This window comes from Hermetia illucens, chromosome 4 (assembly GCF_905115235.1).
Source record: "Hermetia illucens chromosome 4, iHerIll2.2.curated.20191125, whole genome shotgun sequence".
NCBI classification, from domain to species: domain Eukaryota; kingdom Metazoa; phylum Arthropoda; class Insecta; order Diptera; family Stratiomyidae; genus Hermetia; species Hermetia illucens.
This window is the reverse complement of record NC_051852.1, coordinates 158,353,235-158,366,377: the sequence shown is the minus strand read 5'-3', so window position 1 is coordinate 158,366,377 and position 13,143 is coordinate 158,353,235. Positions and strand designations below refer to the sequence as shown.

The following is a 13,143-nucleotide window of genomic DNA, read 5'->3' as shown; positions in this document are numbered from 1 at the left end:
AGGGTCTTCAATTAGGATGGTGTCTGTCTCTACGGAAAAGGTTGAAGTTGAAGGTTGCAGAAAAAGTTGTTAATGGTCGGTAATGCAACTTGGTTTCACACGAGGCACCGACAAGGCCGACTGAAATGTCGGTAAACCGACGGACATCTAGACTACTTGGTTAAAAGGACCATGGGAGGAGGAGGGAAGGCTTGGGTTGCCGAAGTGTAGTCTTTCGGCGAAGGGCAAGGATGACCGGGTGCCAAAAAGCATTGAAATGACCTGATATCTAGTCGATGGGATCGGGTTGGTCCGGGATGGAGGGCCTCCTTTATTGGGAGTTCCTCTTCACTATCACTTTGATAAAATAAGGGCACTTACGACAATTGGTGGGATGTTTGGTTGCCTCACAGTTTGCCCCTCGGACTCTCGTGAAGGGGTCCTACGAGTATGAAGCTCACCTGGCTCGTATGTGCTGTCACATTTGACTGGAGTGGGACCAAAAATATGATTTATAATTTTCGTTTGGTTTGTAGTTTATAATTTCGCAATGTAAGTATGATCTTCCTTTCATTTAATTGCGGGGTTGCGGGGTAGAATTAATGAACACATCTTCCAGGGTGACTCGTAAACATGACACAATTATATATATTCTTGAAGCGATTGCAATTGTATTGTCCTTTTATTCAAAAATCTAGAAAATATTTTTTCTTATGACAAAATTTAATGGTTTGTGTTATCCAATTATAGGAAAGAGTTGGTGCTTATAAAGTTTCAAAAATAATTTACCCAACAATGAAAACTCTTCCATGGTAGTCGAAAAATCCATTAGTGAGTAGAATGTGACCATTAAAGAATGCATTGGCTGCCGTAGACAGTAGTGATTAAAATTGTTCCTCTGCCTTTACTTATTATAATGACCCGACATTTTAATTGGAATGTCAAAACGTCAACTTCCTGGCTGTTGTACTTCATATTCGCTCTAGTAGGTGAAGTGTCAAATCAATCTTTTCAACGTACCAACGAAATCGGGACGCAACAAGAACTAGACAAAACAATAATATCAAGTGCCAATGCTGGTGAACAGTTGGTGGTATCGAGTCATTCTTCAGCAGGCGCTGTCCACCCTGTAAGGGCACCTAACCTTCAACATCATCAGCACCACGGTCATTGTCGTGGCTATGACAACGTGAGATCTAAACGTTCGGATGCACACTTGCAACAACATATGGCGTGGAGTAGTGATGATGATGTTTACGAGAGGTTTTTCAAACGTAGTCACCACACCAAACGACACGGTCGGCACTATGCCCACCACAGTCCTTATGTAATATATCAGGAACCCCATCACAATAGTCATCATCGTCACCTTTCGCTTCACCAACATAATGTAGAGCACAGAAAAGAGCATCGCAATCATCATCGAAACCATCATCGGCACTACCAATACTTCCATGACTCGGGTGAGATGGAAAAAGGAGACTTCGTTCATCTTGCTTCACCCTATGTTGAAGAAGATCCCAGCAGACCACATCTATCCCGAGAAGTTCTTCCAAATGAAAACCACAATGACGCTGCATCCTCGCTTTCTGCCCATGACCCACATCATAATCTTCATTGGCCAGTTAAAAAGGAGGCAGTTGTCGAAGGTGACGTTGTCCTCGGTGGCTTGATGATGGTTCACTCAAGGGAAGATAGCATTATTTGCGGACCAATAATGCCACAAGGTGGAATTCAAGCTCTCGAGGCGATGCTATTCACATTAGACCGAATAAATGAGAATCAACTGCTCCCGAACATAACTTTGGGTGCCCATATCCTTGATGATTGCGATAAGGACTCGTACGGATTGGAGATGGCTGTTGACTTCATAAAAGGTAAGTTGGGTAAATTAATTTTCAAAAGGCATTCAAATTTGATTCAATTGATCCCAGTTCGCTTGAAATGTTGGCTTTCGACAGAATAGATATTTATCGTATTCATCTGAATTATCAGCTCAACCTACTCTGGTCCGTTTAGGTTAGCAATATTCCACTGAAATGCTCAATATTCAAAAACCATCACTTCCTATAATTTTTCTAAACCTAAGGATGAAAAAGATGCAAAATAAAATCTTAAAGTCATTCGTCACCTTAAATCTTGAACCATAAATTTAAAGATTCAAAATGGGAAAGTTCATAAGGATCATTTTAAATTCGAATGAAGCAGAGTCAGCTCATTCTCCTTTTGCCTGTATTTGCATTTCTATCTAGTTACGTATTTACTTTATTTAAGACGCAGGCTGTGGGCAATAGATTGCCTGAATTTAAGCTGGCTTGGAAACATTTCCAACATTCCTGCAACTCCTGTCTCCGTCTGCATATTAGCAAATAAATGTCATTGCTTTCACTGAATAATTAACTATTTTGAAAGCTTTTATAAAATCTTAACCATTCTCTTTCGCGTAGTCATTACTCAAAAGGATAACTTAACTAAAATATTTACGGTTAAGGTTGACACGTGAAGCCGCATTTTGCGGAGGAGCTTCTTCTCCTACTTCAACCCTTGCCCCATTGGATGGTAGGGTCGACTCTGCTGAAGCGAGTTCTCTACTTATGTGGTACATAGACTAGGTCCGGATAAAGTCGATAGGAGCCCCGGGTACTATTTTGGCAAATTTATCCTGGCATAGATAGATAAGTAGCCGCCTTCACAAAACACCAATAAACACTACGCCTTCCTTTGGTGATAGAAGTGGGAATATTCTGTATCCGATTATTGGTAAGACGTCAACCCACGAATACATATGTATAATATACGCGTTAATCCATTTCATAGAGACTTTGAGAGGAGCTGATTTTACCATAACCTTTGATCGCTCTATTTTAAGGACTCGACTAATGCGACGTTAGCATTAGATGAACGCAAACTCAAATATTAACTTAGCCCATCCATCAATTGTCTGTCTGCATTTACATTAATCTGTCTGTTGAATCTGCTAAAAATATAGAAACTACTGCACCGTTACTATTGATGAATTAGATACATTTTCTAACGCGTGGGAGCAAGGAGATTGAGAGACTTGTGCGTCATGGATATCGGTCCATGGTTCACAATTTTTACTAATTATATCAAGCTGAGTACTATCACAATTCTGAATCCACCATTTACCTTTTCCACTTAATTTCCATCGACGTTAATATCTATTCGAGATTATTCCCAACACAACACTGAACAGATAAATAATGAGGGATAGACTAATATTAGAGATAAGTTCCAACGTTTAGATAGCCATCAACTTAGTCCTGACCTCCCTGAAATTTTTTAATTAGAAATGCAATTGGGCTATACCCTGCAGAATAGATTTTAAAAGCTATAAAACACGAACCGAGTTAGTCTTCCAAGAGAGGCGTGCCCTCCATTATTATTCAACTTTCCGTATCTATAATAAATGGCTGTAAAACGATATCACCTGTTAGATTGATATCATCTTCTATATGAAAACAATTTGAAAATAGGGCCTGAATGAATAGATAGATGGACAGATTTGTAGGATCGGGGCTTGTGGCTTCATCCTGAAACATCCTGTTGGCTAATTGAATGTCCTTCCGAAATTCGTCCCGTTTTATTTTTTAAGTTCAGGAGATATTCGACTAGGCACACCTCGTCAAGTCCTTTTTCAGGGTTTTCTATTTTCTCGGTAGTACACGTCAATCCCGAAAGTGCAGGGCAATCAAGTGGCTACATATTACCGAGACCCCTACCCCATTTTTAAGGTGTTGTGTGAAACAAACCATATTAGAATCGAATCGATATCTGTCTGTCCGTCCCTGTCTGTTTTTTTGTTTTTGTGAGGAAGTGGAAATTTTCAAAGGACACTGGTCAGGATACAGCAGTGTGCGGGATTTTTATCCCCCATTTTTATGCCACTTTCGACTCCTTCCCTGCCCCGCGGAACCACCATAAAGTAATACATCACGGGGCAAAGTCGGCTCATTCTAGCTTAGTCTCCTTTTCTCCTCTCTTCTGCGTTTCGCAATTTATTTTGGATGGATGCGATCATGGAGTTGACCGCATCCCAACACCTCTCCTGGAGTCTCCTCTAGGTTCCTCCTTTCTTCCACATATCTCGGACAGTGGAAGAATACATGCTCTAGGTCCTCTGGGATTCCATCGCGATTCGGACAGTCGGGTGAGTTCTCCAATTTTGACCTGTATAGGTATTGGCGACATTATCCGTGCCTCGTAAGAAACTGGGTTAGATTATAATTAATCTCACCATGTCGTCTCTCGAACCACTCCTTGATGGCAGGAATGAGCCTGTGAGTCCACCGACTCTTTCCCGAGCGGGAGAGGCGGAGGCCGCATAAACCATGATTGAGGTCACCACCCTGGCTATAAGCAACCTAGAGGTATGCCGTGGCCCTCTCACTTTCGGCATCATCCTTGTCAGAGCCATACTAGCGTCGTAAACATACTGCACGTATTGCTTCTAACTGAGCTTCCTGGCTATCATCACTTCTAAGTACTTAATGGTCAGCTTGGAAGTGATGATAAGATTCCGGATTGTAATGCAGGTTTAATTTCGTGATGAGGACAGCTTCTGTTTTTCTCCTCCGCAAGTGCCAGACAAGAGCTCTCTAGCCAACTTTTAACAGCACCGACTGCCTCACTTGAGCATAACTCAGCATCTTCCAGATGTTTTGCGACAACAACCAGCGCTATGTCGTCGACGTAACCCACCACTGTGGCTTCCCTTGGAAGAGGAAGATTAAGTACATCGTTGTACATGATGTTCCACAGTAGTGGCGTTGGGGTCCGCCATTGGTGTCATACCAGAGCCTCCTTTCGGTTAAATAACTATCGACCATAGCAGCGAGATAGGCGGAAATACCAACCTTCGCTAGGGATTTCCGTATTAGATTCCAATTGGCCGAATTGAATGCATTTTTCACATCCAGGGTTGCTACCACGCAATATTTACTGGTACTACCCATCCCACGAGCTCCATTTTCGACCAAGCCAGAAACCAATTTGATAGCATCAATGGTTGATCTGGTTTTACCAAACCCATACTGCCGACTGAAAGGCCGCCTTGACTCTCAACAACCGGGAGTAATCTATTATATTATAGATTACCTGCTCTAACATTTTCCCAACAGTGTCTAAAAGACATGTGGGTCTGTGTGAAGATGGTTTTCCTATAGGTTTACCAGGCTTAGGGGGAAGTACCAACTTCTGCCACTTCCATGCCGCTGGAAATATCCCCTCGGATATGCACGCTTTGAACAACTCAGCGAACATGTCCTGTCTAGATTTCACGGGAAGCTTAAGTGCCTTATTCGGCGTCCAGGCCTGGTGCCTTATTGTCTCCTGTTCTACCACAGATCTCCAGTAGCTCGTCTCTGGTAACTGGCGGAATTATCGTCACATTTAGAGGTGGTTTGAATGTGTCGGTACCCTTAACTTACTGGGAGAATAACCTCTGGATGATTTTCAGTAAGAAGGTAGGACACGTGATTTGCGGAGTTGAACGGCTTCCGAATCGTCCCATCATGATTCGGTATGCACTCCCCCACGAGTTTACGTCCGCTTCCGAGCAGAGCTCCTTAAAGCATTTTCTCTTGCTTCGCTGGATAGCCGAATTCTTTTTGACCCTGATCAACTCTACCTACCGCCCTCTGAGCCGTTCTTCTTCTAACACCGCCTCCTTCTCCTTCCACTCTCCCCGCGGGACTCCCATTTGGTAACACATCGCGGAGCTGGATCAGAATTTATTCGGCGCTCGTATTAACATTCGTGTTTCTCTCACGTTCATTCTTTCGGCTGACTTCTTCCTGCCTAAGTTTCTTACCGATGCCTGCAATCACCTTTTTGACTTCGGCCCATTTCCCCTTTGCTTTCACCACACGTTCGATTATATTTTCAGGTGTAAAATGCTCCCCGCTTGTAGCTTCCAATGCAGCTCATTGGATTGCGAATGTCCGGCAATGGAAAAAAACGTGTCCTGCGTCTTCTGTGATATTTGGGTACTTTGGACTATATGACGAACCATCATGCCAAATCGATACAGATATGCCCGATAGCCTCCGTGTCCGCTCAGGAATTGAGTTAGTTCGAAACCTACCTCGCCGTAAGGACGCTCGATCCATTTCCGGATATCCCATATCCCATCCCATATCCCATCCCCTATCCCATCTGAGTCCATCAGCCCTTTTCTGACTCGTCCCACTTCTCCTGCCATTCCGCAACGGGCAGGAGATTCTCCGGTGAGATACGCTCGATCGTAAAGTCATTGTTCGTCTTTCTTTTGCGAGAGTCTCAATCAGGACCATTCCTGATATCACGATTTCGCTTCATTGGATATTGTTCTGTTCGCGCAACATGTTTCGAGTACAATTATGCAATATGAAGCTCTAATCTTCCCCTCTTTTGCCGTATCTTTCAAGCATCTGCCGATGCTGGGGCTGCATACAGTAGGATCGAACTGATCAGCCTCGAAATAAGGAGTCGACAGCTCGGCCTTGGGCCACCTATATTTGATAACATTCTCGCAACCAGCGCTCCGATGCTATATGCCTTGGTTGCCGCGCCCTACACATGCAATCTGAAGTTTAACCGGTGGTCAATTATTACGCCTAAGTAGTTATGCGCAGGCTTGGAATGAATTGTTTGCGTTCCAACTTTGATCTTCATGCAAGTGCACTTTCTCCGCTTGGTAATAAGTACTACCTCCCTCTTAAATTCTGCGAACTGTAGACTAGCATTCTCTAACCAGGATTTAATCTCAAAGAGTGCTTCATTTGCATAAAGCTCGACAATTCGAGAAGGCGTGCAACAACCGTCCAGCTATATCGTCCGCGAAACCAATGGGGGGCACACTAGTAGGAACGTCAGTACTCCGTTGTACATAATAATTGACAAGAGTGGCCCTAGGGCGGTCCCTTATGGAACTTTGCATGTCGTTTAGTATAATTTCATTCCTTCATCAGATTCGCAGCACAGAACCCTATCGATTAGGAAGTCGGCATACGCACCAGGTACTTCACCACGCCTAAGTTGATTAGGGACCCAAGTATCTTGCTCCATCTAACGGGATTGAAGGCGTCCTTCACATCGAGTGTGATCACTGCACAACATTTGTCCTTGTCAAGTGCGGTCTTAGCTGTGTTAGCTACTATGACAACTGCATCCGTTGTAGACCTCCCCTTTCGAAAACCAAACCGATTCCCGGAGAGACCGCTATCCTTTTCGGCAATCCGATGTAATCTGTTATAGATTACTCATTCGAATAGGACGAAGCTTCATCTCGAGGTTTGTTTGACTTGGGGACTAGTTTTAATTTCTGCGTCTTCCATTGTGTAGGAAATGTTCCTTATTTAAGCCTTGTGGTGAATGCTTCGGCAAACATATTTGGAGCTATTTTCACTGCTGCCTTAAGAGCTTTATTAGGGATGCCATCCCAGCCAGGTGTTTTATTTCCAACTATTTTTTCCCCCCGCTTCAAGGACCTCCTTTTCACTTACCATGAAAACTTCGGCGGTGTCTATTTCGACAGTCGGAAGGTTAGCAGTCCTCATATTCTGTGGGAAAAGATCCGTTACTATTCCATTAAGCGGAGTAGGGTAAGAAATTGGTGGTGAGCATTTGCCTTTGACTTTCGACATTATTGTCTTATAGGCGCCACCCCAGGGGTCCATGTCAGCTACCTTACGCAGTCGCTTAAAATGTTCGCTTTTACTTTTTATTATGGCCACATGTAATTTCTTCCGAGTGCTTTTGTATTCTTCATGTAGCTGCTCGTATCCAGATCGGTTTCTATTTCGCTGATTGCGCCTTCTGGCCTTGAGGTAGGCCTTGCGACATTCTCCGATTTCAGAGTTCCACCAAAAGTTCGGAACTCGCTTCTGGGATACAACTCACCTTGGCATGAAGGCGTCACATGCTCACCGTAACTTTTCGCCGATCTGTAAAGCTTTATCTTCTGCGCTTCCTTCTGTAGCTGTATTTTTCTGCAGAACTTCTTCAAAAATCTCCTGTTCAAACTTATTAGTCGCCCACCTGTCAGCTATCGTCCGGGACCATTTCATACGTGTACCATACATGGTTTGAAAAATGATGGTCTGGTGGTCGCTATGTCATATTCTTCATTGACCTACCATTGGAGATCGTTAGCTAACACAACGCTGCCAAAGTGACATCTGTCACGGACCACATTTCTCTCTTTCGGAAAGCGTTCATGCATCTAGTGTTAGCAACTACAAGATTCAGACGAGAAAGAGCTTCGAGTAATATACGTCCTCTCGCGTTCGTTTCTCGGCTGCCCCATTCTTCAGCCCATGCGTTGAAATTGCCAGCCACTATCTTAGGGCTATGGGCGTTTGCATCGTTTGCCTCTCTGTCTGTCTGTCACACCCGTTTTATTCGGAAACGGCCCGGTGGATAGAAAAATAGAGAGAATAGAACTACCCTTCGAAAATGAGACTTAAGAGTGAACGTTTTTTTTTTAAGATTCTAGGTTGGCAACCTTTTTATAATTATCGTTTTATAGCAGATCCAGTCCAGAAATGAATAATGATGCACTTATCTTTCATCATATTTTAAATAATTCTCAAGGAAGCCCTTTTCAGGCATTAAACCAAGCTAAGAACTTGAACTCGAACCCCCTAAATAATGCAAGCCTGTAATCCCCCGCTTGTGAATATTCCATCCACTAATGGCAATTGTTAGCCCCCAAGAAGTTATCCTTTTCGGTTTCTAGAAAGAAGTCACAATTTATATTAAATGCATGGAGAATTCTATAATGCATGCACGACCCATTTAAGTTTTCGCATTATTCACCCCCAACACTGCGTGCTGTGTAGAATAGAAAGTTTCCTTGTTACTTCCCAATGTATATTTAATGAGCATCTCTAATTCAACACCTTGCGGAGAGAGTAAGTGTTTTATTTTGGGTGAGCTATAAATTAACTAGTACAGTAATAAGTATCTTCAGCTTAAAAAATAATGCTCCTCTACCTTTGAGACGACGTGTATCCTGCAACGAGATGCAGACATGCAAGGGCGGATTTTTATTGAATTAACCTGTTGCGTGCGAGAACACAATGCGAGGTTGGTGTAAAAATAGCATAGCCTTTCATAATTGATGCTGATAGTTGTAACTGAATGTTATTTTCCTTCATGAATCAAGGAAAATTTATTTTTTGAAAACACGAACACAATTCGAGATTGTACGTATCGTGCTCACTTCCCACACTGCAAAGTTAAAAATTCCTCCTTTGCTGTGTAGGTACCAAAGTTTGTTAAGAAAAGTAAGCACCACAGAAGCGCACAGTATGCAATATTATGGGTAGTAATAAAAACGAATAGTACGCATCGTGAATTTTCGTAACAACAGCTGAATATGCACTGTACATTTTTTGTGCAAATTGTATAAAACAAATTGTGTAAAACAAAGTTTTATTAAAATCGATTTACTGTCTGTCTCTAAGTGAGCCTGACACACGTATTTTTCTTGGAAACGTTTTCAGCGATTGAAACCAAATTTTTGGGGAAGGTGTGAACTGCGAACGCCTACGCATACAGTGAGTTACGTCATTCTATGTCGAATTTAAGCGGGCCATAGACATGCAAGGGGGGGGGGAGGGGGTGTACATTTTTTTTAAACAAATATAGCCATGTGGGGAATCAAATGAAAGGTCTCGTTTAATACTTCCTAAATATAGAGCATGACCTCACCAAGTTTGGTGGAAATCGCACTATTACTAACAAAGTTCAACAGTAAGAAGCCGAACCCACGGTAGAAGAATCCCCACCAGAGCTTTACCCCGAATAAGAGATAAGCATATAAGATAGGAATCATAAGAGAACGAATATGATTCGATTCTAGGCAAAACTTTCAGCTATTTATAATTTAATTTCTTCGATTTGATTTGAAAAGGTACACCTAGATGATAAATTAGCTTCATATCGTATTGATTTTAATTTAAATTTAAACGTGACAAGTGTAAAGTGAGCCGATAATAGCCTTTACGAAACTTACCTTGACTACGTAAGAAACGGACGAGATTTAACTTTGTGCCGTGATAACCACTTCTGTGCAAAGGGCAACCGAACATACGCGGCAATTTTTTGAGTGCACTATGAATGACCTTACCCCTCGGCTTCGCCTCCTAGAAGCCTCCCATACTGTTGAGGGATATAAGGCCGATTCTCTAGATCCGTCAAAATAAGATGCGACAAAACTTCAGAACTCGTAAAATCCTTACTGGAGTTTAATGATGAACAGGCGCGATATCTTTCTTGGAGGTAAGCTGCTTTTGCTGCCTATAAACAGTTTGAGGAACGCGTATATGAAACCATCGCTATCACTAGGATTAAAACTTTGCCTTCTTCGGCAGTGCCTTTCATCGTCGTCGGTTAGGAGCACCTCTAGGTTCACGGTATTCGGACTGCATAGATCTGTTTCCATATATCGCCATTAAACCAGTTGCGTCCACATCACCAGCTTCCGTTTTTCTGGCTCCAGGCGGATGAGAAGGTTTTAACAGCAAGCCTGTAATCCTTTCTCCTTTGCGGCTAAAGTTTCCTTCTGCCGAGCCTTTCTCTCCCGTATTTTGGAAGCGTTAGGCAACAGTGTCACCGACAGGGCGGTCGTGGTCAGGTTTCCAGTTCCTCTCATTAAAGGAGTTGCTGTATTATCCATTCTAGCTGATCGCGCCGTAGGCACTGGGTGTAGGTTTTCCACTAAAGTGGAGTTCCTCTCTTCCACAGATTTCTCCGTAAGGGGACATAAATCTGGCATGGCCTCCAAAATCCGTGCCTCGGCCATGACCTGATTTCTCAAAGTCGAGGGTGGATTCGAAGTCTGTGACTTCTTACCACTGGGAGAATCACAATCCTTTGTTTCCATTTTCACGTGTTTTTGGACACCCTTAGTGTAGTAAACTACCAAAGACTCCGGCACCAAGACAAAGTGGTGTCCGAGGGGGAGCTACATACCACTTACTGGTGGTCAAGTAGCACTCTATGAGAAATATACTTATTTGACACAGAGCGGCATATGAAACCAGAAACCATTTATACTTGTTTCACGATGAGGATGCAAAAACAACAATCCATAGAGGAAATACTACAACTTCTTGACACCCTCCGTATCGAGGCATAATTTTTTTGGGAACTGTTCTAAAATATGGGGCTGGAACACCAAATTTCGATGACTTTAAGGGGGTTAAGAGGAAAGAAGAAGCCTTGATAAAAGCTATGTCGACTATTAAAGACCAGCGATAAAGCTTTGTTAGAACATCCTCTGCATATTGGATACAGTAAAAACTGTTGACGACGGTCTCATCATTCTAAACAATCAGATCGCCGAACTATAAGAAGGAAATAATTTATTCACAATGTTCCACGAGACATTTCCAGCAATGTTCAATGCTAGGGTAACCATTAACCGCACAACATATGTAAATTAGGAACGTCTTATTCACGTGAGCCCCGTGGCACTTATAACACAAATGATCAACTTCACCGAGCATCTTATTTTTCTCTCACTTACATAGAGTGGTCCTTAAGAACTTCCAACCTGCAGTGCCCTTGTGTTGGTTCCTATACTCATTTTGGTTTTTGGCGACCTAATTTGGAGATCAAGGTAGTATCGACGACAACACTATGAATGTCAACTACAGCAGCTCCAGGTGCAGCCCATTAGACAGAGAAAGAACATGGTCTGTGAGACATTTGTACAACAGATTTGGAGGAGTCTGGAGAACGTCAGGGACTCGGCTTAAAAGGGGGAGTTGTGATGACAACAGGTCATTTTGTCATTTTCATTTTTCTCTTGAATATGTAATCGGCTTTTACATTACGTTTCCGGTCGAATTCTAGGTATAACTTTTATAAAATAAACAACGATTACCTACCTTGTCGTGGTGAGGGAGCTAAGTAAAGAGAGTCTTCCGGAAACCAGAGGTAACATCTGAAGCTAAGCGATAATCAAAAACCCAAATCAAGGTGTGATTACCGTGCAGAGAGCATTTAGCCTGGTATCAAGAATGGTCACAAAGGCTAACATGTGGCAGTGAACGGTGAGCTCTGGGTACCAGGTGACCCCCAGTTTCAACTACCTCTGCCAAGATCGACTTATTTTCCCCGGTAAAACAAAGGCCATGACAGCCAACTATGAAGAGACGAAAAACTTAACAAGCAAAAACAAAAGAGTTCAAAAGCACTTTGATCTTGAGGACTCAACCCTGAGCGAAGGAGCAACCCTGAGCTCTTCGATGGAGAACCTGAGTCTAGACTCAGATTCGCCACTTATGCAACTGAGAACCAACTCTATTGGAACCCAGTCCTTAACGGACAAGCCGAAGCAGTCCCCTTCTGTCAACACTCCTGACCCCGGGCTCCAATCAGCGCCACCTGCTGAGGCTAAAGTCTTACCTACGGATCTGCATCTGTCTTCGGGCAGCTAACAGAATCCGGGCAAACAGCCTTCGGCAAAACAATGCTTCCGGGAATAAAGCCTTCGCACAAACTGCCGGGCGAATCGTAGATCAGGTGCGACACCTTGCAGATAATTTTGCAGCATTTTAAAGCGGCGACTGCACTTATCAGTCGTCGCATCATATATGTTTGCGACACCACAGAGCTCAAATTGACCATAAAAAGCCAGCAGAGAGATGAGGAGATCTTATGATGCTACGCTTATTTCCTTTATGACGTAGCCAAAGTTCCCAGTGGAACATTCATCAGTGTCAAAAGTAAAGGCATAGGAGTAATAGCAGGATGTGGTTTTAACGCCTAAAATACATGCTCGGGAAGTTCCAACATCCACGCGAGAGGATCGAGACTACTGGAGTACCTGATAGGAACCGAATTGCAGATCCTCAATTTGAGTAATGAACCCACTTTCTTCAAAGTAGTCAGGCAAGAGGTCATCGACATCACGGTGGCATCCCCTGACATTGCGGTTCTTGTCGAAGAGTAGAAATATCGAACGATATCATGCTCTCAGATCACAGGCGCATTGATTTCATAATGGCCATGGATCCACCTCCAGCTACTCCCTTTCGAAATCTACGTAAGACAGATTGGCCGACGCACAAAACAAAACTAAACGCCCGAGTCACGATCCCTGGGAGACGCATCAAATCCATAGCTGGAATAGAGAAAATAATCCAGAAG

The 13,143-nt window shown here is 43.1% G+C and overlaps 1 protein-coding gene across 1 annotated transcript in view; it reads left to right on the top strand.

Annotated features, from left to right (window-relative positions):
- Nucleotides 1–753: 753 nt before the first annotated feature.
- The window catches only part of LOC119655813 (metabotropic glutamate receptor 2-like), a 195,636-nt gene continuing 183,246 nt past the window's right edge, over nt 754–13,143 (top strand). The window contains exon 1 of the mRNA XM_038061918.1: nt 754–1,856. Coding sequence (XP_037917846.1) covers nt 896–1,856 — 961 coding nt within the window. The 5' untranslated portion in view covers nt 754–895. The remainder of the gene's footprint in view (nt 1,857–13,143) is intronic.